Source organism: Myxine glutinosa, chromosome 13, assembly GCF_964187855.1.
Source record: "Myxine glutinosa chromosome 13, kmMyxGlut1.1, whole genome shotgun sequence".
Lineage (NCBI taxonomy): Eukaryota > Metazoa > Chordata > Myxini > Myxiniformes > Myxinidae > Myxine > Myxine glutinosa.
In genome coordinates, this window is record NC_136273.1 from 4,734,353 (window position 1) to 4,761,619 (window position 27,267).

At 42.6% G+C, this 27,267-nt stretch overlaps 1 protein-coding gene across 3 annotated transcripts in view; it reads right to left on the bottom strand.

Annotated features, from left to right (window-relative positions):
- LOC137438525 (glycine N-methyltransferase) overlaps window positions 1-27,267 on the bottom strand; it is a 67,002-nt gene that overhangs the window by 24,870 nt on the left and 14,865 nt on the right. For 2 of the 3 annotated variants that reach the window (XM_078766961.1, XM_068133643.2), the window contains exons 2-5: window positions 19,633-19,785; window positions 8,010-8,134; window positions 4,289-4,402; window positions 223-359 (exon numbers count right to left, since the gene is read on the bottom strand). In XM_078766961.1, coding sequence (XP_078623087.1) covers window positions 223-359; window positions 4,289-4,402; window positions 8,010-8,134; window positions 19,633-19,772 — 516 coding nt within the window. In that variant the 5' untranslated portion in view covers window positions 19,773-19,785. The remainder of the gene's footprint in view (window positions 1-222; window positions 360-4,288; window positions 4,403-8,009; window positions 8,135-19,632; window positions 19,786-27,267) is intronic. The other variant, XM_078766962.1, reaches the window with a different exon arrangement.

Genomic DNA, 27,267 nt, shown 5'->3' on the forward strand with positions numbered 1-27,267 from the left:
AATGAAAAAATACAAACAAGGATGTTGTGATGGGACAGTGGAGGTAGTTAAATGATGTATTTTTTTAACTCATGTATGGTTTCCCCATTTTGCTCTTGTTGTTATTTTGTTTATTCTTGGGGGGAATGGTGAGGGGACTAAAATCAATGGTCTTTAAGACTACCTGTGAGGTTAACTCTACAGGTGAAGATTAGCCTTAATGTATGGTACACCTTTACCTACCTTATACTCAGTAGAAAATTCAGTTTTGCCTGTTTTCAAAATACTGTCAAAGTTTCTGTGATCACAAATGACAATCCCTCCTGGTTTTACCATCCAATACAAGTTCTGCAATGCCAGCTTAAATTCCCTGAAATCACCTGGATGAATGCACAGGAAAAAAAATCATCAGACAAACGACTGACACCTGAACACAAATTCATTTTACAACTAGAACGGCACTCAGCGCGCATAGCCTCATCTCGAATGTTCATTCTGAACAAGAAAACCATCATTAGCTGAATACATTATTATTATTGCCCTTATACCCGTATCATCCATGCAAATCACTCCTAGTATGCCCATATCATTCCTTATACCCGTATCATCCATGCAAATCATTACTATTATGTCCATATCATTCCTTATACCTGTATCATTCCTTATACCCATATCATTCCTTATACCCGTATCATTCCTTATACCTGTATCATTCCTTATACCCATATCATTCCTTATAACCGTATCATTCCTTCTACCCGTATCATTCCTTATACCCATATCATTCCTTATACCTGTATCATTCCTTATACCTGTATCATTCCTTATACCCATATCATTCCTTATACCCGTATCATTCCTTCTACCCGTATCATTCCTTATACCCGTATCATTCCTTATACCTGTATCATTCCTTATTCCCGTATCATTCCTTATACCCGTATCATTCCTTATACCCGTATCATTCCTTATACCCGTATCATTCCTTTTACCCGTATCATTCCTTTTACCCGTATCATTCCTTTTCCCCGCATCATTCCTTATACCCGTATCATTCCTTATACCCGTATCATTCCTTATACCCGTATCATTCCTTATACCCGTGGCATTCCTTTTACCTGTATCATTCCTTATACCCGTATCATTCCTTATACCCGTATCATTCCTTATACCCGTATCATTCCTTCTACCCGTATCATTCCTTATTCCCGTATCATTCCTTATACCCGTATCATTCCTTATACCCGTATCATTCCTTATACCCGTGGCATTCCTTTTACCCGTATCATTCCTTTTACCCGCATCATTCCTTATACCCGTATCATTCCTTATACCCGCATCATCCATGCAAATCATTCCTATTATGCCCATATCATTCCTTATACCCGTATCATCCATGCAAATCATTCCTATTGTGCCCATATCATTCCTTATACCCGTATCATCCATGCAAATCATTCCTATTATGTCCATATCATTCCTTATACCTGTATCATTCCTTTTACCCGTATCATTCCTTTTACCCGTATCATTCCTTTTACCCGCATCATCCATGCAAATCATTCCTATTATGCCCGTATCATTCCTTATACCCGTATCATCCATGCAAATCATTCCTATTATGCCCGTATCATTCCTAATACCCGTATCATCCATGCAAATCATTCCTATTATGTCCATATCATTCCTTATACCCGTATCATTCCTTTTACCCGCATCATCCATGCAAATCATTCCTATTATGCCCGTATCATTCCTAATACCCGTATCATCCATGCAAATCATTCCTATTATGTCCATATCATTCCTTTTACCCGTATCATTCCTTATACCCGTATCATTCCTTTTACCCGCATCATCCATGCAAATCATTCCTATTATGCCCGTATCATTCCTAATACCCGTATCATCCATGCAAATCATTCCTATTATGTCCATATCATTCCTTATACCCGTATCATTCCTTATACCAGTATCATTTCTATTATGTCAGTTTGTTGGCAGGGTTTATGAGCGTCATAAATTTAATTCTTCACTCATATCTGAACATAGATCAGATATATTAACTTTCAGATTTTTAGGATAAGATTTCAATTCAACCAATTATGGCTGGTATACCACTTCATAGATGACGTCATCGTTATCACCCTATATACCCCATGGGGAGCTGATAAATGCCAAGTTTCATATTTTTTTTCGTTGAGCAGTTTCAGAGAAAACTAGAACGGTGCTCAGTAGAGAGCATACCTCCGCCTGGTTGGCCATATCACTCAATGGTGAAGAATAAATTATACTAGCCGGATCCGGGTCTTCACCAAAATCGAATCTATTTGTCCCCGTCAGACACCCAACCAGTCCACCAAGTTTCGTCCAAATCCGTGCATAACGTTTTGAGATATCCTGCTATGTATCGTTTTTGGCCCTCTCTCACAATGGTGAAGAATCACTTTAAAAATTCTTGTAGCCGGATCCGAATCCGGATCTTCACCAAAATCTAATCATTTCGTCCTTGTCACGCATGCTACATCTCTGCCAAATTTCGTCCAAATCCGTCCATAACTTTGAGATATTTTGTTCACAAACGGACAGACAGACGGGGGTTAAAACATAACCTCCATCCACCTTTGGTGGCGGAGGTAATGATGTCCAATTTTTAAGCAGTGAAGCCGCTTCAATATTTGGCTCTGTCCTTCCTTCCAGCCATCCATCTGTCAAAAAAGAAGAAGAACCTTTATAACCCACCGTGTTTAATTCTAAAGGGTTGTAAAGTGTAATTATTGAGGGTTCTAAAGGGTAGTTCTAATGGGTTGAACATTTTTGAGGTCAACATCAACCAAAAGGTTCTCCCAATAGTCAACTCCCATCCCTTAATAGGCCAAAGGTCAACAACTTAGGTGCAATTTGTAAAATCCTCAATTTTCATCCAATTTCATCCAAACTTGAAATTTGATGACGATTTGCATATCATGTCAATGAATTCAACCACCAATTTTAGATTTTGAGATAAAAAGGACAACATCGGCCGAATTTCTAAAATCGACAATTTTCATCCGATTGACTTTAGATTTGAAGAGGATTTCCATGTTTGGTTGGAATTCATCCACAAGTTATTTTTAAGGGCAATTTTGTTTCAGGGATTTCACAAGTATCGTGCTCTGCACGACGTCTTTCTTGTTTGCTTTTCTGTCTGCTTCTAGACTCAAAAACAGCTTGGCTGATCTCCACCAAATTTTGCATACGTGCTGGGGGTACCCAGGGTCAGGTCATGGGGCCAAAATATTCCACATCCCCTCATAAGAGTTGCTTGACGACTTGCTATTTCACTTGTACACGTGGTAAAGGTGCCCGTTATTTACTGACCCCTGTCGGAGGGAAGGAGTATTACTAGCCACAAGCACAAATGAATTTGCCCCACCGGCCTACCCCATTCCCAAATCATTCCTGGAGGTAGCCGGTGTTTCTAGGAACCTAAATATATCAGTTTTCTCATCAAAATTCATGAACTTGTAGACGTCAGGAAACAATCAATTTTTGATTGACCTGTGCCAGCCATTTTATTTAAACAACTTCTCATTCATACACTATAAGTCCCCAGTCCATGAATTTTGGAAATTTCATATTGATCGGTTCAGTGTTTCTGGAGGAGGAGATCTCTGAAATAAATCATTAATCCAAGTAGGCTTTGGACCAGTCAGCCAGCCTCTTGGGAGATGTACAAGATCTCACGACTTGCAACTCAGAAGTTAAGCTTATGGGTTATTATATAGTGGTCTCCTAAAAAAATTAAAAAGTCTCAAAAATATGGCAGCATATTCAGAATCCTTACTATAATTCACAGACCGGTGTTTGTTTGTGTGTTTGCTTGTTGCGCTACTCCTCCTGCATTTTTGGGCCGATTACATCCGGACTTGCTACATAGCATTAGCATGACCCCGATTACGGTATAGGGGTGTTATTATCTTTGGTGGTGGTCTTGGAGGGGAGAGGGTGCGGGGGACGGACGGACGCAAATTCTCTATGTAAATGTGTTTCGTGTAGCGCCACCTCTAGGTGGGAGAAGGTACTACAAGTCTCCACCCTTTACAGTGTTCCTGTCCCCACGTTTTCCAGTGCAGTGAGGTATGTTGAATTACACAGCGAGAGGTATTTTGGAGTGGTATTTGGAATTTCACATTTGAATAAGGATAATAACATACAACCCCTGGTCGCTCCGTTAGGGAGCAGGTGCTTCTCGTAAATTATAACAATAAAAAAATAAGCCCCTGAAGGAATTTTTGGCTTCCATCTTGGCAGCCGAATAATTTCATACCTTGAGAGTTTGGCAGGTGAGGAATTGCATTTCCAAGACAAATAGCTGCATCAAATCCATCTCCTGGTTTCTTCAAATCTTTCGCCAAAGTCATCCAGTTGGCTTTTTCAACCTCTGGCAGGTTTTTCAACAAATAAGGTTAGGTCAGGAATATAAATTATGGTCACCATTGCATCTCTGATGCTCAATTTCAGGTAAGAAATCACAATATCCATTTCATAGTCATACATCCCTAATATGTATCAGTATGCCCATCATAGTCCGCCTTGTCTTTGACTTAAATTAGCTTAACATAAATGTGACAATATAGTTATACTGAAAATATAGAAGTCTATCTGACATTGAAGAACACCTTGCATTTGGGGAATAAATATTCACAAAATATGAAAATCAAGGTGTCGAAAGAACAAAAGGCCTAAACTTTTATCCCCCCCAAAAAATAAAGTCTGTAAATATCCAACGTTTCAGTCAGAGTGGTCTTTATCAGGAAGTATGCAAGATATGTGTGTTAAAATGATAAATACCCTTCTGGAGGGGGAGGGGAAGGGGTCTGAGGTGCGAGGAGAGGGGTGGGAGAGAGAGCGAGAGAGAGACGGGCTGGGGAGAAAGAGAGAGAAGGGAGGGGGGAGAGAAAGTGGAGGGAGAGCGAGCGAGGAGGGGAGGGGGGCAAGGAAGGGTGGGAGCTAAGAAATGGGGGAGCGAGGATGGGGGGAGGGGGAGAGTGAGGAAGACCGGGGTGGGGGTTGGGGGGGGGGGGGACAAAAGCAAAGGTAGGCAACGCCGGCTCTCTCCTTCCACCTCCACTCTTTCCCTCCCACCCTACCCAATACCCATTCCCCTCCCTCCTCCATCCTTTCCTTCCCTCATCCCAACATGGTACCCACCCGGCGTTGCCTGGGATCTAACATACATCTATTAGAATACCACAATTAAGAACATATTTATAGCCAAACATTTTATTTACCAAGCTGCAAAATATTGAACAGAAATAGCCACAAGATTGAACATATTATTGTAATGTTTTGGGGTAGACGATATTGAAAGTTTTTCCATCAAGGGCCAGAACATGTAACTTGTTTGACATGTAACTTGTTTGGTGTTCCAGCTCAAGAGCAGCCCACGTATAGTTCTAGCTCAAGAGCAGACCAAGTGAAAATGATATTTGAAATTTGTTTTGCTGTCAGCCAATCGGAACGCACTCTCCAAACAACTATATAGGTCGTCGCTCATATGCAGCCTGTGGCTGCTTGGCTGCATCAGCTGTGCTGGGGCCGCAGCTGTGCCGCTGATGCAATGCCCCCATTACCAGACAGCTGGTACTCATTTTGCCGACCTCGAAAGGATGTCCAGCTGAGTTGAGAGTTATAATGTTAGATGAGCAGTAAAAAGGTTATGTTTGTACTATTTTCGGTTTTTAAAATAATTATATCGATTTAGAGGTCACATGACTCCTTCTACACTGTCTTACCGATCGTTGTAAGTCGTTTTCACATAATTGACGATCCTAGCTCACCATCTCACCAATTATATGGGTATCTGCGCTGAAATCCCAAAAAATTGGGCTTTTACGGAACTACCTCGGAGATGGTGACAGGTGGTAGCTCGAGATATGAATTGTGAAAAACATGACTGTTTCATGTGATCCTATTATGTTTCGTCACAATTAACCTTTGGAGCTCAGAGTAAGGTCACAAACATAACAGCAAATCCTACCTGTGACTTCGCTGTATATGGAGAAGTTGGGAGCATACATAGCCTTCCTTAAATAAATACACTTATACGCTTAGTTATAAGAATCCGTAATTTCTTAACATTGTCAGATTTCACTCCAGATATTGACACTTTTTTAATCCACGAGATCCGAACCTCAAACCCGAAATCATGTCTCGATTATATACTTTAATTAGTCCATAAGAGTAGACCATGTTTCCAAGGTAAGGCTTCTTGATGGCAAAGACCCCTTGGTTGGGATGGTGAAGTTGGGATGCCCAAGGATAAGTTTTTCGTGAAGATAAGCTGTTAATCATCTTTAAAAGGAGTGTTCAAATTTATGCAAATACCCAGTTTTTATTCATGCACTTCCGTGGAGTTCCCTTAGTATGGATGCAAAGTTTCGGGCCACTAGGTTTCATGGTTTTGGAGTTATGGAGTAGACACACTGACTGACACACACTGACATTTATTATATGTATAGATTATAGAATCTGCCATTATGATATTGTTGCGGGAAAGTGAAATGGGGTATTGTGAATAATATAGCCTAGTTAGGCCATTAGTAAATGTCTGGAATAAGAGTTCGGCATCGATGTGGAAATGATAGGGAACGTGTTGAAGAATGTGTTACGAGATGATAATCGTGATTCTGAATGTCATCGGTGAGTCCCGTCAAGCAATTGAGGCCCTACGGCCTCTTCAGGAAAGCAAAATGGCTGGCTGTAACAAAAACATGCCAAACAATGACAAACAGTCACAGAAAATGACGAAAGGGACACAGATGGCTTGTCGGCCGAGGCCTAATTATGTGCGGCCACACCGAGCAGCCGGAATGTGCGCTGAAAAGGTTAATGACTGCACCTTCTCTAGTGAAAAAGGGGATCCTTGGCTCACAAGAGGACAGAGGTCTACACCAAAGCTAAAAGGTGTTACCAGGTCTACAACCAACAACTACGAGGTTCCGGACAAATCGGAGAAGTTCAAAGGAACAGAGCTGGAGCTTAGAGGAGAAGGAAATCATCCTCCACTGCAAAGCGTATCCTGCACATGAAGCACCAAGGACTAACAGCAAAGAAAATCCTTTACCGAAAAAGGAGGTGGGGATTTTGAGTTCCGGGAGAACTTCCTCCCCGTCATTGGTCACCCGCTGCTAGTGGGCGTGCCACATGCTCCGGGAGTCCCGCCCCTCTCTAGGGATCCACAACACATTACACCGTCTGGCTTGCAGTCCATGTCCAAAACAACCCGTGATAAACATCATATAAGTGCATTACATCTCTGGTACCTGTGTGCCCACAATTACTCCACCTGGCCTCACCTATACAAAAGGTTTAACACTTCCAACTTACTCTAAACTTCAGAGAGTATGATCACTGCCTCCTTGGTTCTACAATAAAACGTATCTCTGACAAATCACTGTTGCATGTGTAAAGCTAGCCTATCTGATGCATGCCGACATATCACCTTATATCTATGGATATCGCATTCCATCCCACTCTCACGTAGCTTGCTGGGAAATTGTGAATTATTAGAGAAACAGGTAATGCAATAAGTTTATGCTCTTATGTGTGTTAAAAATCTTGCTCAATTGTCATAAAGTAGGTTAAATTTGAGGTTTGTTTTGACAAATATTAACTGTTCTTCCTCGTCCGTCAAATCGCAATGGTCGTCCATAAATTCACGGAGTATTAAAACTAGACAGGCTCATAATTGTGGAGGTGACGGGAGGAAATAGAGGAGTGAAGCGCGGTGCTACGCGCGCTTGCTTGTACAACAAGAAGGAAGCGGACAACGCGGTGAGTTTAAGAGTCTTTATTAAACGAGCTCAACTGTAGCACTCGCGCGCTCCGGGCTGCGCGCCCGGTGTATATCCCGCGGCCACGCCTACCCCTCGGGCGTGGCCGCCGCCCACTTGGTGCGTGGAATGATGCCCTCACGCCAGTGAGCTTTCGTGTCCGCCACAGGAGCAGATTTTATGGTGGAATGTCAGCAGGTGATGCAGACTTACCCCAGGTGAACCGATGCTTCCCTTGTTTGGAATCTCGTAATGCCTTCGTACACGCCACCATTTCCTCACTTCCATCGGAGCTTACTACTCGGAAACCTTCATCAAACAGCATTCCGGACTCTTTTCTGCACAAGGAACAGAGAGGGAGAGAGAGACCACCTTTAGAGGCATTTTTCCTTGCAGAACAGGGGTGGCCTTTTTCGGCCAACCCCTGTGGTCCCCTTTTGAAGCAATGTTTTATGGACGGATGCCCTTCCTGCCGCCAACCCTGTTGGTCGCCTCTTGCGAAACACAGGGAATTACCAATGAACTGATATTCAATTTGCCGACCACGGAAACAGTCACAGAAAGATTTAATGGCCGAGTCAACCCCCCTGGTGTTAATTCAGCGATGAACCGGGATTCGAACCCAGGATCCTAGGATCCCAAGCCGGCACCCTAACCGCTAAGCCAACGAACCCAGGATCCTAGGATCCCAAGCCGGCACCCTAACCGCTAAGCCAACGAACCCAGGATCCTAGGATCCCAAGCCGGCACCCTAACCGCTAAGCCAACGAACCCAGGATCCGAGGATCCCAAGCCGGTACTCTAACCGCTAAGCCAACGAACCCAGGATCCTAGGATCCCAAGCCGGCACCCAAACCGCTAAGCCAACGAACCCAGGATCCTAGGATCCCAAGCCGGCACCCAAACCGCTAAGCCAACGAACCCAGGATCCTAGGATCCCAAGCCGGCACCCTAACCGCTAAGCCAATGAACCCAGGATCCTAGGATCCCAAGCCGGCACCCTAACCGCGAAGCCAACGAACCCAGGATCCGAGGATCCCAAGCTTGCACCCTAACCGCTAAGCCAACGAACCCAGGATCCTAGGATCCCAAGCCGGCACCCAAACGGCTAAGCCAACTAACACAGGATCCTAGGATCCCAAGCCGGCACCCTAACCGCTAAGCCAACGAACCCAGGATCCTAGGATCCCAAGCCGGCACCCTAACCGCTAAGCCAACGAACCCAGGATCCGAGGATCCCAAGCCGGCACCCTAACCACTAAGCCAACAAACCCAGGATCCTAGGATCCCAAGCCGGCACCCTAACCGCTAAGCCAACGAACCCAGGATCCTAGGATCCCAAGCCGGCACCCTAACCACTAAGCCAACAAACTCTGGATCCTCGGATCCCAAGCCGGCACCCTAACCGCTTAGCCAACACCAGGCTACACACAAGGAACACAAAACAAACATATTCATATTACAATCCACAATATGGGATATTGATCGTGTCTCGTTCAACATTTCATCAATATTTTGTTTGCCTCTTAAAACCGAAACGTTGTTACCTGAATATAAATGGAGCAAGGACTTCATTTACTCATAGATGAGTTTGTAAAAATAAAAATAACATTTTGTCTTTAACTGTTTTGTTCGACTGGTGAAACCAAACTTTGAAACTTATCACACGTTCTCCACTTCATTCAGCTGTTCCGAGCTCCAACCAAGTCACTCCCCAGTAAAACCACTACGGTACCATACAAAGTTCCTCAAGCAATCACCATGGTGAATTGTAGTTTGCAGGTTTTCATCTCAAAAGCCAAACTTACAATCGTGAAAAAGGAAAAACATAAACTGAAGATGCATGATTCACTCTTTCACCTGCACTCTTTCATTCCTCTTTACTCCCGCCTCTGGAATAAACTTCCTCACTCTCTTCAATCCCACTCATCCCTCCAGGTCTTTACAGTTGTTCACCACCATCTCTTATCTTCCCCCATCCAAAACCTTGATCTTTTCTACCCCCGTTAATTCACCCCAAATCCACTTTTTTGAAAAACCAACTTCTTTCCTGGAAGTCCGAGCAGTGTCCATGTGTTTTTTTAACCTCTCCCACTCCCCCCGCCCCCCTTCCGGCGCCTCCTCCCCCCAAGCCCTCTGCCTCCCACAGATCTCCCGATGTCCCTGTTCTCTACTGTTGTGCTTGTGTGCTTCCCTCTTTCTCGCCATCTTGTCTCTCGCTCCCTTTATCATGTTTTGTTTGTCCGTTTTTTTTTGTGATCAATGTTAGCTCTTACACGAGCCTCGATCTTGTACATAGCAAGCGTTACGCCTAGGTCCCCCGTCGTTGAAGTGATGAGTTGACAAAGTGGAAGACGCAAGGCGGCCATCTTGGATTTTGACGTGGCGACCCAATTTTCAATAGCGTTCTTCCTTATGCGTAGATACACCCACACACCAGATTAGAAGTTAGTAGTTCGTTTATTTTTCAAGATATTCCGCTCACAAGGTTCAGACATACATGGCGGTGGCCATCTTGGATTTTGACGTGGCGACCCAATTTTCAATAGCGTTCTTCCTTATGCGTAGCTACACCCACACACCAGATTAGACGTTAGTAGTTCGTTTATTTTTCAAGATATTCCGCTCACAAGGTTCAGACATACATGGCGTCAGACATACATGGCGGCGGCCATCTTGGATTTTGACGTGGGTTGCACCCGCACACCAAATTAGAATTCGGTCCTTCGCTTATGCACGCACGCACGGACGCACGCACGCCCGCCCGCATGCACGCACGCACACACAGACGCATACACGCACGGAGGGGAAAACCATAGTCCCCCTTTCGCTCCGCGGTGCGACGGGGGACAAAAAAAAGAAAAAAGAAATACATACAGAAAGTAGGAGGGTAAGAACAGGCAGACGTGGAATTTTCTTCTAAACAAGGTTAGTAAGTTATCCCTTATATCCCCAGCCCTCCTCAATCATACTACATCATCGATGATTACCTCCTTCCTCTCTGGGCAGCCTTTTCTGTCCGAATGCTGCCTTAAACATGACCCATTTGTAGAAGGTTGTGGTTTGTTTTGTTACATGAACAAGGCTTGTGGAAAAGCTAGAGCAAGATGGAGGGGAACAAAACGGGAAGGAGAAAACACAAACAGCAGAGTGGAAGTGAGAGTGAGATCAAGGGGAGGGAGAGACCGACACGTGGGGTGAACGAGCTGAATGAAACACAGGAAGAAGGGGAAGAGGTGGGGATGGAACAGAAAATAAACAAATCAATCAACAACTAATAAACAAAAAGGGGTAAAGGAGAGAGGGGAGTAAGTTGGTGATCCATCAGAGGAGGGGGCCATGGATGCCGTAAGCAGCGAGTTTAAAGATCAAGGCGGGGTCCGAGAATCTGTCAAATGTTCAAGATATGTCCAGAGAAACGGGCCTGATGTCATATCCAATATTGAGGAGCTCCATCCAATGTTGGGACAGCAGAAGCAACACGTCCAATATAAAATGACCGGATCTGAAGCCGAACTGATGATCCAAGACCAGGCCGTCGGAGACGAGGAAGGACTTGATGTTAACTGCGATGATGGATTCCATGGCCTTGCTTATAATTGGAAGCAAGCTGATCGGCCTGAAGTTCAGAGGTTTCAACAAGTAACTTGAGCCAAGTCTGAAGTGAAGTGTGAAGTCTGAAGTGACTGCAGTATTACGTCAACTGGTGTAAAGTCGCACATTTATTTATAAACCTCGTGCAGTACAAACTATCAAGGAATGAAGACAGTGTAATGGCGGCCGACCACATTCGTTTTCGTGGTTATCTCATTTTTGAGGGATAGTTCAGCATGCTTGGGGGGTAGTCCAGCATGCTTGGGGGGTAGTTCAGCATGCTTGGGGGGGGAGTTCAGCATGCTTGGGGGGTAGTTCAGCATGCTTGGGGGGTAGTCCAGCATGCTTGGGGGGTAGTCCAGCATGCTTGGGGGATAGTTCAGCATGCTTGGGGGGTAGTCCAGCATGCTTGGGAGGTAGTTCAGCATGCTTGGGGGGTAGTTCAGCATGCTGGGGGGGTAGTCCAGCATGCTTGGGGGGTAGTCCAGCATGCTTGGGGGGTAGTCCAGCATGCTTGGGGGGTAGTCCAACATGCTGGGGGGGTAGTCCAGCATGCTTGGGGGGGGGGGGGATAGTCCATCATGCTTGGGGGGTAGTCCAGCATGCTTGGGGGGTAGTTCAGCATGCTTGGGGGGTAGTCCAACATGCTTGGGGGGTAGTTCAGCATGCTTGGGGGGGGGGGGGTAGTCCATCATGCTTGGGGTGTAGTCCAACATGCACACGAGATTCTTTGAATGCCCCTTATTTTGTATTTTGTGGCATTTTCTACAAGCTATGGAATGTTCCTTCTTTTCTATAGTTTGCCACATGGCACATCCCCTTATATAAAGGGGCTTTTTCTATGCCCCTGGCATTTTTCACAAGATACATTTTAAATACGAACAAAATGCATTTGTTCATCGTACAAGACTTTATTGAAGACGACATCAGACACTTGAAAAAGTAAGGGGGAAAAAAATATTCAACCCAGACGGGATTCGAACCCCCACAATCCCCAACTTGGGAGTCTGATGCCTTATCCATTAGGCCATTGGAGAACACGTTGGGAGTCTATTTTTAAAAAATATTTTAAAGGGGTATAAAGTGTGTATATAGGTATGTATACATGTATATTTATATATATAACTAGCTGAAAGCACCCGGCGTTGCCCGGGTTATTTTTGAATGAATTTACTACTATAATTCAGCTTTTACTCGCGGCCGTAGAAGATTGACTACTATAATTCAGCTCAGCTTTTAATTGCGAAATGGGCCCAGCCCAGCCGAAGCGGCCTCGACCGGCCTCGCCACCTAGCCTATAACCTTCCCGGGGCCCGCCCCGACATTTTTGGTTCTTTTTGAATGAATTTACGACTATAATTCAGCTTTTACTCGCGGCCGTAGAAGATTGACTACTATAATTCAGCTCAGCTTTTCATTGCGTAATGGGCCCAGCCCAGCCGAAGCGGCCTCGACCGGTCTCGCCACCGAGTCGATAACCTTCCCGGGGCCCGCCCCGACATTTTTGGTTCTTTTTGAATGAATTTACGACTATAATTCAGCTTTTACTCGCGGCCGTAGAAGATTCACTACTATAATTCAGCTCAGCTTTTAATTGCGTAATGGGCCCAGCCCAGCCGAAGCGGCCTCGACCGGTCTCGCCACCGAGTCGATAACCTTCCCGGGGCCCGCCCCGACATTTTTGGTTCTTTTTGAATGAATTTACGACTATAATTCAGCTTTTACTCGCGGCCGAAGAAGATTGACTACTATAATTCAGCTCAGCTTTTAATTGCGTAATGGGCCCAGCCCAGCCGAAGCGGCCTCGACCGGCCTCGCCACCGAGCCTATAACCTTCCCGGGGCCCGTCCCGCCTTTTTTTGTATTAGAGGTTTCCTCCTACATTTCACCGTTCAGGAGATTAGCGCGTGCAGACAAACAAACAAAAACTTTCTTTTGTAATATCGAGAGATATACCAGTGGAAGCCAAGAAACGAATTTTCAGTCCTCATGTTAAAGATGCATACAGAGAAACCGTCACTAAAAAAGGAAGGGGTGCTTTGCACCTCGTCCTTGATTTCCATACAATAAGCAATTTGGTGTGGTACAATACTCATAATGACGCTGAAATTCAGGTTTCAGAATAATTACGTTTTAAGTACGAACAAAATGCATTTGCTCATTGTACGAGATGTTCATTATTTAAGACGATATAAAAGACTTGGAAAAGTAAGGGGAAAGAAATATTCAACCCAGATGGCGCTTCGAACCCACAATCTCCAGCTTGGGAGTCTGATGATTTATCCATGAGGCCATTGGGCCAGCACATTAGATTTGTGTAATAATTTTTGAAGAGTTGTAAAGTATGTGTGTTATTGTTATAAAGAGCGAGTTCCAGATACTAATTAGTAACTCCCAACCGCATCGAGGTCGACTCCATATGATGAGTGGATACCAGAGATAACGTCACCGCGTGGCAGGCGGTGCTTATCGCTCCCAGCAAGGTGCAGCAGCAGCTGTATGGGACACCTTACTGGCGGTTCCCCACTGATGGTATGAAGGTCGCATAATGACTGATATATATATATATATATATATATATATATATATATATATATATATATATATATATATATATATATATTTATATATATATATATATATATATATATATATATATTTATGTGTATATTTTTATATCTATTTAATTTTAAATCAAAAACTATAGCACTTAGGTGGAATTTGTTTCGAAATCCATTGACGAGACCTATTGGTCGATGTATATTCCAGGTTTCAGCTCGTTTCAATATATTGTCCATGAGATATGAGCGCCAACACATTTTGGACGGACGGACGGACGGACACCGACGTGATTTAGAGGGTTTTCTTAATAAAACTCAAGAATGCATCATAGACCATTTATCATTTATTTTAAACTCCGTTTTAATTCAATTTATTCAACGATTATTTTCCGAACATTGTCAACAAGTCATTCTAAACTCATGTTGCGTGTAATTCGCAACAAGTCACAAGCCCCAGACACCGAGTCCCAAGTCCCAAGTCCCAATTCCGAGTCAAGTCGCAGAATTTTGCCACGCAAATCCGAGTCGCTGATTCGAGTCAACAACTCTGCTGTTAAGTTAAGAAGATGTGTTTTTGCACCACATGTTCTTTATTTCAGTGATGTTTGTGAACTTCCAGGCAGCCGGAAACTGGCTTAGAGAAAGTGATCGAAAGAACAGAGCAGAAAGAGGATGAGCAAGAGCAGCAGGTTCCTATATGATGCACTGATGATGAGCAGCAGGTTCCTATATGATGCACTGATGATGAGCAGCAGGTTCCTATATGATGCACTGATGATGAGCAGCAGGTTCCTATATGATGCACTGATGATGAGCAGCAGGTTCCTATATGATGCACTGATGATGAGCAGCAGGTTCCTATATGATGCACTGATGAGCAGCAGGTTCCTATATGATGCACTGATGATGAGCAGCAGGTTCCTATATGATGCACTGATGAGCAGCAGGTTCCTATATGATGCACTGATGATGAGCAGCAGGTTCCTATATGATGCACTGATGATGAGCAGCAGGTTCCTATATGATGCACTGATGATGAGCAGCAGGTTCCTATATGATGCACTGATGATGAGCAGCAGGTTCCTATATGATGCACTGATGATGAGCAGCAGGTTCCTATATGATGCACTGATGAGCAGCAGGTTCCTATATGATGCACTGATGATGAGCAGCAGGTTCCTATATGATGCACTGATGAGCAGCAGGTTCCTATATGATGCACTGATGATGAGCAGCAGGTTCCTATATGATGCACTGATGAGCAGCAGGTTCCTATATGATGCACTGATGATGAGCAGCAGGTTCCTATATGATGCACTGATGATGAGCAGCAGGTTCCTATATGATGCACTGATGATGAGCAGCAGGTTCCTATATGATGCACTGATGATGAGCAGCAGGTTCCTATATGATGCACTGATGCTGAGCAGCAGGTTCCTATATGATTTACTGATGCTGTCTACTGACCGTCTATTCCAAAATAGCAAAATTTACGATTAATAAAATAATTCACCTTCCGCTGTCCTATCTGACCTCTTTTGTGGGGAGAACCCCCTGCCTTGAGCTTCACAACCTCGGCGCATGGCGGTGCCGGGCTTTGTGGGGAGAACCCCCTGCCTTGAGCTTCACAACCTCGGCGCATGGCGGTGCGGGGCTTTGACCAGCACACAGTCTGTCATCGCCATCATTTCACACTATGGGAGTGCACAGGTCTTGTATAACTCCTGGTGAGCCCATTGGTCCAAATGGACCAAATTTTCATCGCTTTCATGGCCTTGCAGCACACCTGCCTGCTATAGTGATTGAGTTGGAGTAAATGCTTTGTAAAATATTATCATTGTTTTTGTTATTTATTTAGTAATGAGAATGGCATGCCATGGAAGGACCTATTAAGCTGCTCTATACACCTTAACATGGCGTGCGTTTGGAAACATGGGAATTCTTCTGGACTATTTGTAGTTAATTAGCCTAATTAACTCAGGAGGTCATAACAATCATTTCGTGAGAACTACACAAATGAGAAATTCCATATCAGAAAGCTCCAGTAGAACTACACAAAAACATGCCGCACACATGCACACCACACACACACACACACACACACACACACACACACACACACACACACACACACACACACACACACACACACACACACACACACACACCATCAATTTATAGCAGAGGAACAGCTGTGCAAGTCGTTTCACCAGTTCCTCGCTCTGACCATTTGTCATCGCTAATCTGTTGAATTGTTGGAACAGGGAAGAACACAAGGAACTGTAGAAACTTCCAAGAACGCACGAAATGGCGTTTCTGACGATCAATTTTTTAAAATTTCATGGGGGAGGACCCCCAGACCCCCCTTCATCCCCTCCCCCTCCACCCCCACAGCGCTATAGTTTCATGCGCACCCCCGCCCCGTCTTTCAATTCCTGGATCCGCCCCTGAGGGGGGCGGGTGGGGAGGGCATACCCCAGAGGCAACCTTAACCAGGTGCCACCACATGTTTGAGTGTTCAGCCTTGGCTTTGGCAGTTTGGCCACATATTGTTTTGTCTCTTTCCTGAGAGTGGCCACACACGTGTTCCGTCCAGGCTTTGTGGAATGATATGAGGTTCCCTTTAGCTGGATTTGCCTTCCAGGAAGAGAAGACAAGTTGTTAGAAGGCAGCTACCTCACCACATTATTGCGTACCAGGGGTGAGAGGATAACCATGATAACTACAGATGAGATTGAAAACTCTGTACTTAAGGGAAAGCAAGCTTTTGTTGAACTCTGGACATAAGGAACAGGAAGCAAAAGGAACATTTCAGTATGACTTGGAACACCTCCCCCTACCGAGAGCGGTTCGATGCCATATTGGGGTACTCCTTACATAAAGAGTATTGGGGTACTCCTTACATAAAGAGTATTGGGGTACTCCTTACATAAAGAGTATTGGGGTACTCCTTACATAAAGAGTATTGGGGTACTCCATACATAAAGAGTATTGGGGTACTCCTTACATAAAGAGTATTGGGGTACTCCTTACATAAAGAGTATTGGGGTACTCCTTATATAAAGAGTATTGGGGTACTCCTTACATAAAGAGTATTGGGGTACTCCTTACATAAAGAGTATTGGGGTACTCCTTACATAAAGAGTATTGGGGTACTCCATACATAAAGAGTATTGGGGTACTCCTTACATAAAGAGTATTGGGGTACTCCTTACATAAAGAGTATTGGGGTACTCCTTATATAAAGAGTATTGGGGTACTTCTTACATAAAGAGTATTGGGGTACTCCTTACATAAAGAGTATTGGGGTACTCCTTATATAAAGAGTATTGGGGTACTTCTTACATAAAGAGTATTGGGGTACTCCTTACATAAAGAGTATTGGGGTACTCCTTACATAAAGAGTATTGGGGTACTCCTTACATAAAGAGTATTGGGGTACTCCTTATATAAAGAGTATTGGGGTACTCCTTATATAAAGAGTATTGGGGTACTCCATACATAAAGAGTATTGGGGTACTCCTTACATAAAGAGTATTGGGGTACTCCTTACATAAAGAGTATTGGGGTACTCCTTACATAAAGAGTATTGGGGTACTCCTTATATAAAGAGTATTGGGGTACTCCTTACATAAAGAGTATTGGGGTACTCCATACATAAAGAGTATTGGGGTACTCCTTACATAAAGAGTATTGGGGTACTCCTTACATAAAGAGTATTGGGGTACTCCTTATATAAAGAATATTGGGGTACTCCTTACATAAAGAGTAGTGGGGTACTCCTTACATAGAGTTTTTTTTGTTTTTTTTTGTATACTGAATCGAGGCTCGTGAAAGAGCTAACATTTACTTCACAAACAAATCAACCAGACAAACAAAACACACAAAAAGCGGGAGCGGAAAACAAGATGGGGAGAGAAGGTGAAGCACACAAACACAACATTTGAGAGCAGGGAGATGTGTGGAAGGGAGAGGGCTTGGGGGGAGGAGGCATGGGAAGGGGGGGGGGGTGGAGGGAGAAGTATAAAACACAAGGACACCAATGACTTCCAGGACAGAAGTTGGTATTTCAAAAAAGTGGATTTGGGGTGAAATTAGCGGGGGTAGAAAAGATCAAGGTTTTGGATGGGGGAAGATAAGAGATGGTGGTGAACAGCCGTTTTAAAGACCTGGAGGGTGGAGTGGGATTGAAGAGAGTGAGGGAGTTTGTTCCAGAGGCGGGAGAAAAGAGGAATGAAGGAGTGAAGGTGAGCAGAGAGTCTTGATTTTGGCAGTTTGACCATAAGAGGGTTGCAGGCAGATCTTGTGCGACCTGTAGGAATATTTGTGGGACAGAGCCCAGAGAGAGCTGGGGGGGCAAGGCCAGAGAGGAGTCGGTAGAAGATGGAAAGACCACCAACCTGCCTGCGGTGAGTTAGTGAGAGGCCCTTGGAGTTAGCTTCATCGCGGGAGATTCCAATGATTCTGAATGCTTTGGTTTCAACAGCGTGAAGACGAGCTAGGTGTGAGGCAGGAGCACCAGCCCAGAGGGGAGAGCAGTATTCCATTGAGCTGCGGATGAAAGCCTTGTATGTGGTGAGGAGCTCAGGTGTGCCAAGGAAGGACTTTGCACGACGGAGGATGCCCAGTCGGCGACTGACTTTGGAGGCCAGCTTGGAAATGTGGTTTTCCCAGGAAAGATCATGGCAGATAGTGAGACCCAAAAGCTTGAGTGACAGAACTTCTTGGAGAGGATTATTCAGAAAGTGGATGGGAGGGTTGTCCAGTCGGTCTTTTCGGAGAGACATCGTAAGAGTGTGAGATTTGTCAGGATTGAAAGACATGTTCCACTTGTTTGCCCAGTCTGTGATTTTGTCCAGGTCTGCAGAGAGTGAGGAGGCTGCAGACTGCCGATCTGAGGGATGAAGAATGGAGCGACAGAGAGTAGAGTCATCAGCAAAGAGATACAGAGGATTTTCAAGAGAGTCAGAGAGATCATTGATGAAGATCAGAAAAAGCACAGGGCCTAGAACACTGCCTTGTGGAACTCCAGCCTGAACAGGAAGAGGAGATGAGAGAAACCCATTCAGCGCCACACGTTGACTACGACTAGAGAGGAAGTCCGCCAGCCATGCGTGGAGATTTCCATGGATACCAAAAGAGGAGAGTTTGGTGAGCAGAGCGGGGTGCCAGACCGTATCGAAGGCACGTGATATATCGAGGGAGACAGCTCTAATTTCCTGTTTGGCATTGAGGACCTCCATCCATTGTTGAGAAAGCAGAAGCAGCATGTCCAGAGTAGAGTGTCCAGGTCTGAAACCAAAGACCTGGGGTACTCCTTTGGGGTACTCCTTACATAAAGAGTATTGGGGTACTCCTTACATAAAGAGTATTGGGGTACTCCTTACATAAAGAGTATTGGGGTACTCCTTACATAAAGAGTATTGGGGTACTCCTTACATAAAGAGTATTGGGGTACTCCTTACATAAAGAGTATTGGGGTACTCCCTCAGCCTGAAGCCCTGGGACTGGTATTTTAATCCCATTAACCTTCCCGTGCATACCCTGAATACAACTACCAGTTTGAAAGTCATTCCATCCATTGGTTCAGGAATGCGATGAAGTCAAGCAAACAAACACGTATTGAATTTGTACATATGATTGTTGAGTGAATGTGTCGTACGACGAAATAAAGGACATACCCTGGACCACAGGCACAATCCAGGACCGTTTTACAACCATTTTCTCTCAACACTTTCAGCAGCCAATCTTTTGACTCCTCGGTCTTCTCCGCAAAGCAGTCCCAAATGGAATGCGTTTGCCCATGGGAATACTGGTCCATGTCTATTATTGGTCTGAAAAATAAAACAAGTCGTGGTAAAGTCTTTCAACAAAAACTCTCTGCAGTGCTCTCAGACTCATAAAAGAGCTTTGTGCGGGAGGAATACATGATGACAGACATCGGCTATCAATGAAGTGATTTGCAAGGAAATTACAGACTTGGCATTTAATATGGATTATTTTTTTTTTCTTGACTTGGGTTTACTTTCTTAACTCAGTATATCTGTTGGAACCCATCTGTGGATCGGTCCCATCGGCCGATGGGTCTGACCCATCTGTCGACGCACGAGAAATGACAATGCAGACACGTCGGCCGATGGGTCTGCGCCATCTGCGGATGTGTTGTTCACCTTGAAGGAATGTGTTGACAGAATGGTGCTCTTCAATCAGGTACACAGTCATTGGAATTACATGTGGTAGGAATTTAACAGAGATGATTTTAAAATGTTTTATTTAACTTTTATTTTTTAAATTTAAATTTTATTATTTTATTTAATTTAAATTTTATTTTATTTTATTTAATATAAAGGAATTTAACATTCCCCTCCGCCATTATCAGAAGAACACCTAATGTTTTGTATGAATGTTGAGTATGTTATGTAAAGCTTTACTAAAACTGCCATGTATCTGTTAATTACAAAATGTATTGACAAAATGTATAAATAGATGGGTAGAAATAGATAATAAAACATTTTAAAATCATCTCTGTTAAATTCCTACCACATGTAATTCCAATGACTGTGTACCTGATTGAAGAGCACCATTCTGTCAACACATTCCTTCAAGGTGAACAACACATCCGCAGATGGCGCAGACCCATCGGCCGATGGGTCTGCATTGTCATTTCTCGTGCATCCACAGATGGGTCAGACCCATCGGCCGATGGGACCGATCCACAGATGGGTTCCAACATATCAATCTGGTGAGTTTCTTTTACACTTTTGTGATTTATTTGTTAAAAGAACCATGTCACTGATTGTCGCAGCAAGAAGTCAACAACAGGATTATATCACAGGTGGCGTGGCAAAATGTACCGACAGGTGCATTTCATGATTTGCTTCACAGTCGGGTATACAAGGGTTGTTGCGTTCTGTATTTGTGGAAAACAACTGCTGCACGTCTCCAAATGTTATTGCCGCTTCCTCTGGAGATGGTCCGTCAACTCGACAATGCTGTTTGTCATGGAGCGGTGGCTTTACGAAATTCTGGCATGAAACAGCATGCTATTGCTCGGCAGTATGGCATCACTCAAGGTCAGGTGTCAAAGATCCTGAAACGAAATGCTCAGAGGGGTGTTCCTACTCCAATACCGAGGCCAGGACGTCCCCGCAGAACCACAAGGAGGGATGATCGCCAGCTGCACCGGTTAGTCCGCAATGGCCGTACCAAGTCAGCTAATCGGCTTAGGGCTGAGTGGCAGCAACTGACAAATGTGCCTGTATCCAGAAGGCTAGTCAACCAACGACTGGTTCAAGCAGGCTATCGTGCCAGGCGTCCCCTGAGAAAGCCACGCCTGACCAGACAACACCACCAGCGCCGATTGCAGTGGGCCAGAGAGCACCGTCAATGGTAGCCAGGAAACTGGAATCACGTGATCTTCAGTGACGAGTCTAGATTTCTGGTCTATCGTCAAGATGGCTGCGTCTGAGTGCGCAAACAAGTGCATGAAGCCTACAACAAAGATTGTATAGTGCCAAGAGTCCAAGCTGGAGGTGGTGGGGTGACCGTTTGGGCTGTTTTTCATGCAGGGGGCAAAACTGACCTGGTTGTTCTGAATGGAAACCGGAACCAGTTCAAGTACAGGGCCATTCTGGAAGAAACATTGCTTCCATTTGCTCGTGCAGCCTTTCGAGGAAACTTTGTCTTCCAAGATGACAATGCACGGCCTCATCGTGCTCGCATGATCCAACACTTTCTTGCTGACCGTGGTGTAGAGCATATGGAGTGGCCTGCCATGTCCCCGGATATGAATCCGATAGAGAACTTGTGGGCAGAATTAACGTGTCAAATCGACAACTTGGACCAGCTCCTCTGTGCGTGAATTGCAGCAGACTATTGTCACTGCATGGCAAGCGATTCCTGTCCAAATCTGGCAAATCTCGTGAACAGCATGCCTCAACGTGTATTTGCTCTCCTGAATGCTCGTGGGGGTTACACGAAGTACTGAACTGTAATTTTACTGTCCGTAATCCCAGTCGTCATTTAACTTTTGTTTTTGTTAAAAAAAAAATTGTCTAATGTGCAAAATAAAGAGATACTTCTGGAAAACGCACAGAAGTTTAACACAGTACTGTCCATGAATTGAGTTCGATATCAGTTTACATCACTTTCAAGGATCAATTTATTTGTTTCGAAATGTCAAATGTGGTTTTTGTTTCTTTTAAAGGTCACATTAACAAAATCTAGAATAATTTCAACATAATTCCAATGAACTTTTGGTTCTAAGTCATCTTGAAAAGTAAGTTCACCCCCACAAAAAATATATTCCATATTAAATGCCAAGTCTGTATATAATATCAAGGAATGCACATGATTTGCAAGGAAATTATAAATAAATAAAAAAGCATAAATTCACTTGTATATGGGATCAGGAACTTGCTATCGCAGCGTCACGTGACATCTACGCTCAGGTAGGAACCTCAGGTAGGAACACCAAACAGCTCAACTGTGACGCGCTTTTACTGCAATATGGATTACTTGTCCTTGGTTTGTCACAGTCTGCTCCGACAGGACGTGCCAACTACACGGAAGATTCGATCGAGTAATAGAGGGTTCAAGGTATATGTAATGAGAGCAGAAAGCAGACAGAGGACAGATGAAGAGAGCGAGTCGGAACCAGAGACCAGAAAAAGACAGATTGTGGAGTTTGATGATAAAGAGACAAACAAGGAGGAAGTTGAACCGGGCATGTCTGTGGCACGTGGGTGCTGGAATAGGGTAAAAAGGAGATGGTGTGAGACAAAGAAAAAAAGATGATGGAAAATAGACAAACAAGGAAAAAAGCTGATGGAAAATAGACAAACAAGGATAAAAAAGATGATGGAAAATAGACAAACAAGAAAAAAAGATGGAAAATAGAGAAACAAGGAAAAAAGGATGATGGAAAATAGAGAAACAAGGAAAAAAGGATGATGGAAAATAGAGAAACAAGGAAAAAAGGATGATGGAAAATAGACAAACAAGAAAAAAAGATGGAAAATAGAGAAACAAGGAAAAAAGGATGATGGAAAATAGAGAAACAAGGAAAAAAGGATGATGGAAAATAGAGAAACAAGAAAAAAAGATGATGGGAAATAGACAAACAAGGAAAAAAGATGATGGAAAATAGACAAACAAGAAAAAAAAGATTATGGAAAATAGACAAACAAGAAAAAAAGATGATGGAAAATAGACAAACAATAAAAAAAGATGATGGAAAATAGACAAACAAGAAAAAAAGATGATGGAAAATAGAGAAACAAGGAAAGAATGATGATGGAAAATAGAGAAACAAGAAAAAAAGATGATGGAAAATAGACAAACAAGGAAAAAAGATGATGGAAAATAGAGAAACAAGAAAAAAAAGATGATGGAAAATAGACAAACAATAAAAAAAGATGATGGAAAATAGACAAACAAGGAAAAAAGATGATGGAAAATAGACAAACAATAAAAAAAGATGATGGAAAATAGACAAACAATAAAAAAAGATGATGGAAAATAGACAAACAATAAAAAAAGATGATGGAAAATAGACAAACAATAAAAAAAGATGATGGAAAATAGACAAACAATAAAAAAAGATGATGGAAAATAGACAAACAAGGAAAAAAGATGATGGAAAATAGAGAAACAAGGAAAGAATGATGATGGAAAATAGAGAAACAAGAAAAAAAGATGATGGAAAATAGACAAACAAGGAAAAAAGATGATGGAAAATAGAAAACAAGAAAAAAAGATGATGGAAAATAGAGAAACAAGGAAAAAAGGATGATGGAAAATAGAGAAACAAGGAAAAAAGGATGATGGAAAATAGAGAAACAAGGAAAAAAGGATGATGGAAAATAGACAAACAAGGAAAGAATGATGATGGAAAATAGAGAAACAAGGAAAAAAGGATGATGGAAAATAGAGAAACAAGGAAAAAAGGATGATGGAAAATAGACAAACAAGAAAAAAAAAGATGATGGAAAATAGACAAACAAGGAAAAAAGATGATGGAAAATAGACAAACAAGGAAAAAAAGATGATGGAAAATAGACAAACAAGGAAAGAATGATGATGGAAAATAGACAAACAAGGAAAGAATGATGATGGAAAATAGACAAACAAGGAAAGAATGATGATGGAAAATCGACAAACAAGGAAAAAAGGATGATGGAAAATAGAGAAACAAGGAAAAAAAGATGATGGAAAATCAACAAACAAGGAAATAAGATGATGGAAAATAGAGAAACAAGGAAAAAAGGATGATGGAAAATAGAGAAACAAGGAAAAAAGGATGATGGAAAATAGAGAAACAAGGAAAAAAGGATGATGGAAAATAGACAAACAAGGAAAAAAAGATGATGGAAAATAGACAAACAAGAAAAAAAAGATGATGGAAAATAGACAAACAAGGAAAAAAGTTAATGGAAAATAGACAAACAAGGAAAAAAAGATGATGGAAAATAGACAAACAAGGAAAAAAGATGATGGAAAATAAGACAAACAAGGGAAAAAGATGATGGAAAATAGACAAACAAGGAAAAAAGATGATGGAAAATAGACAAACAAGGAAAAAAGATGATGGAAAATAGACAAACAAGGAAAAAAGGATGATGGAAAATAGACAAACAAGGAAAAAAAGATGATGGAAAATAGACAAACAAGGAAAAAAAGATGATGGAAAATAGACAAACAAGGAAAAAAAGATGATGGAAAATAGACAAACAAGGAAAAAAGATGATGGAAAATAGACAAACAAGGAAAAAAGGATGATGGAAAATAGACAAACAAGGAAAAAAAGATGATGGAAAATAGACAAACAAGGAAAAAAAGATGATGGAAAATAGACAAACAAGGAAAAAAAGATGATGGAAAATAGACAAACAAGGAAAGAATGATGATGGAAAATAGACAAACAAGGAAAGAATGATGATGGAAAATCGACAAACAAGGAAATAAGATGATGGAAAATAGACAAACAAGGAAAAAAGGATGATGGAAAATAGACAAACAAGGAAAAAAAGATGGAAAATAGACAAACAAGGAAAGAATGATGATGGAAAATAGACAAACAAGGAAAGAATGATGATGGAAAATAGACAAACAAGGAAAGAATGATGATGGAAAATCGACAAACAAGGAAATAAGATGATGGAAAATAGAGAAACAAGGAAAAAAGGATGATGGAAAATAGAGAAACAAGGAAAAAAGGATGATGGAAAATAGAGAAACAAGGAAAAAAGGATGATGGAAAATAGACAAACAAGGAAAAAAAGATGATGGAAAATAGACAAACAAGAAAAAAAAGATGATGGAAAATAGACAAACAAGGAAAAAAGTTAATGGAAAATAGACAAACAAGGAAAAAAAGATGATGGAAAATAGACAAACAAGGAAAAAAGATGATGGAAAATAAGACAAACAAGGGAAAAAGATGATGGAAAATAGACAAACAAGGAAAAAAGATGATGGAAAATAGACAAACAAGGAAAAAAGATGATGGAAAATAGACAAACAAGGAAAAAAGGATGATGGAAAATAGACAAACAAGGAAAAAAAGATGATGGAAAATAGACAAACAAGGAAAAAAAGATGATGGAAAATAGACAAACAAGGAAAAAAAGATGATGGAAAATAGACAAACAAGGAAAGAATGATGATGGAAAATCGACAAACAAGGAAAAAAGGATGATGGAAAATAGAGAAACAAGGAAAAAAAGATGATGGAAAATCAACAAACAAGGAAATAAGATGATGGAAAATAGAGAAACAAGGAAAAAAGGATGATGGAAAATAGAGAAACAAGGAAAAAAGGATGATGGAAAATAGAGAAACAAGGAAAAAAGGATGATGGAAAATAGACAAACAAGGAAAAAAAGATGATGGAAAATAGACAAACAAGAAAAAAAAGATGATGGAAAATAGACAAACAAGGAAAAAAGTTAATGGAAAATAGACAAACAAGGAAAAAAAGATGATGGAAAATAGACAAAAGGAAAAAAGATGATGGAAAATAGACAAACAAGGGAAAAAGATGATGGAAAATAGACAAACAAGGAAAAAAGATGATGGAAAATAGACAAACAAGGAAAAAAGGATGATGGAAAATAGAGAAACAAGGAAAAAAGGATGATGGAAAATAGACAAACAAGGAAAAAAAGATGATGGAAAATAGACAAACAAGAAAAAAAAAGATGATGGAAAATAGACAAACAAGGAAAAAAGATGATGGAAAATAGACAAACAAGGAAAAAAAGATGATGGAAAATAGACAAACAAGGAAAAAAGTTGATGGAAAATAGACAAACAAGGAAAAAAGATGATGGAAAATAGACAAAAGGAAAAAAGATGATGGAAAATAGACAAACAAGGAAAAAAAGATGATGGAAAATAGACAAACAAGGAAAAAAAGATGATGGAAAATAGACAAACAAGGAAAAAAGATGATGGAAAATAGACAAACAAGGAAATAAAGATGATGGAAAATAGACAAACAAGGAAAAAAGATGATGGAAAATAGACAAACAAGGAAATAAAGATGATGGAAAATAGACAAACAAGGAAAAAAGATGATGGTGAAGGAACTGCGCTCCAACGCGAGTCGAAAGACTTGACGCGACCAAAGACGGAATTCGTCCGAGTTGCTTTATTGAAACAAAACAGCTCAGGTATTCTCACAAGCCCGTTTATCGGGCAGCAATATATATACACATTTATGTCGGGAAGTTTGCCCGGCAAAAGCTATACCGGGCATGCCCGGGTATCAAGGGCGAGCCTTGGAAAGGCGAGTCTGGACCTGCCCGGGCGTGTTTGGCTGCGGCCTGGCAAGTCGAGGCTGGGCGTGCCCGGGCGCTCTGGGCGAGCACTGGAAAGGCGATAGCGGGCATGCCCGGACGCTCTGGGCGAGCCCTGGAAAGGCGATAGCGGGCATGCCCGGATGCTCTGGGCGTGCCCTGGAAAGGCGATAGCGGGCATGCCCGGACGCTCTGGGCGAGCCCTGGAAAGGCGATAGCGGGCATGCCCGGACGCTCTGGGCGAGCCCTGGAAAGGCGAGAGCGGGCATGCCCGGGAAAGACGAGACCGGGCATGCCCGGGAGGTTCGGGCGTGCCCGGGAACAGTGAGTCCGGGCATGCCCGGGAGAGGCGCGTCTGGCCGTGTTCTGGCCGGTGCAAGGCGATTATGTACATCCAGCGGTAACCGCTACACACACCCCTCCAGAATCGACCTGCACCGGCAGGGTCAATTTAAGGGGGGTCCGGATGACCCGGCCGAAGCAACCCCTGGAGGGTCGTGGGGAGGGGTCTGATGT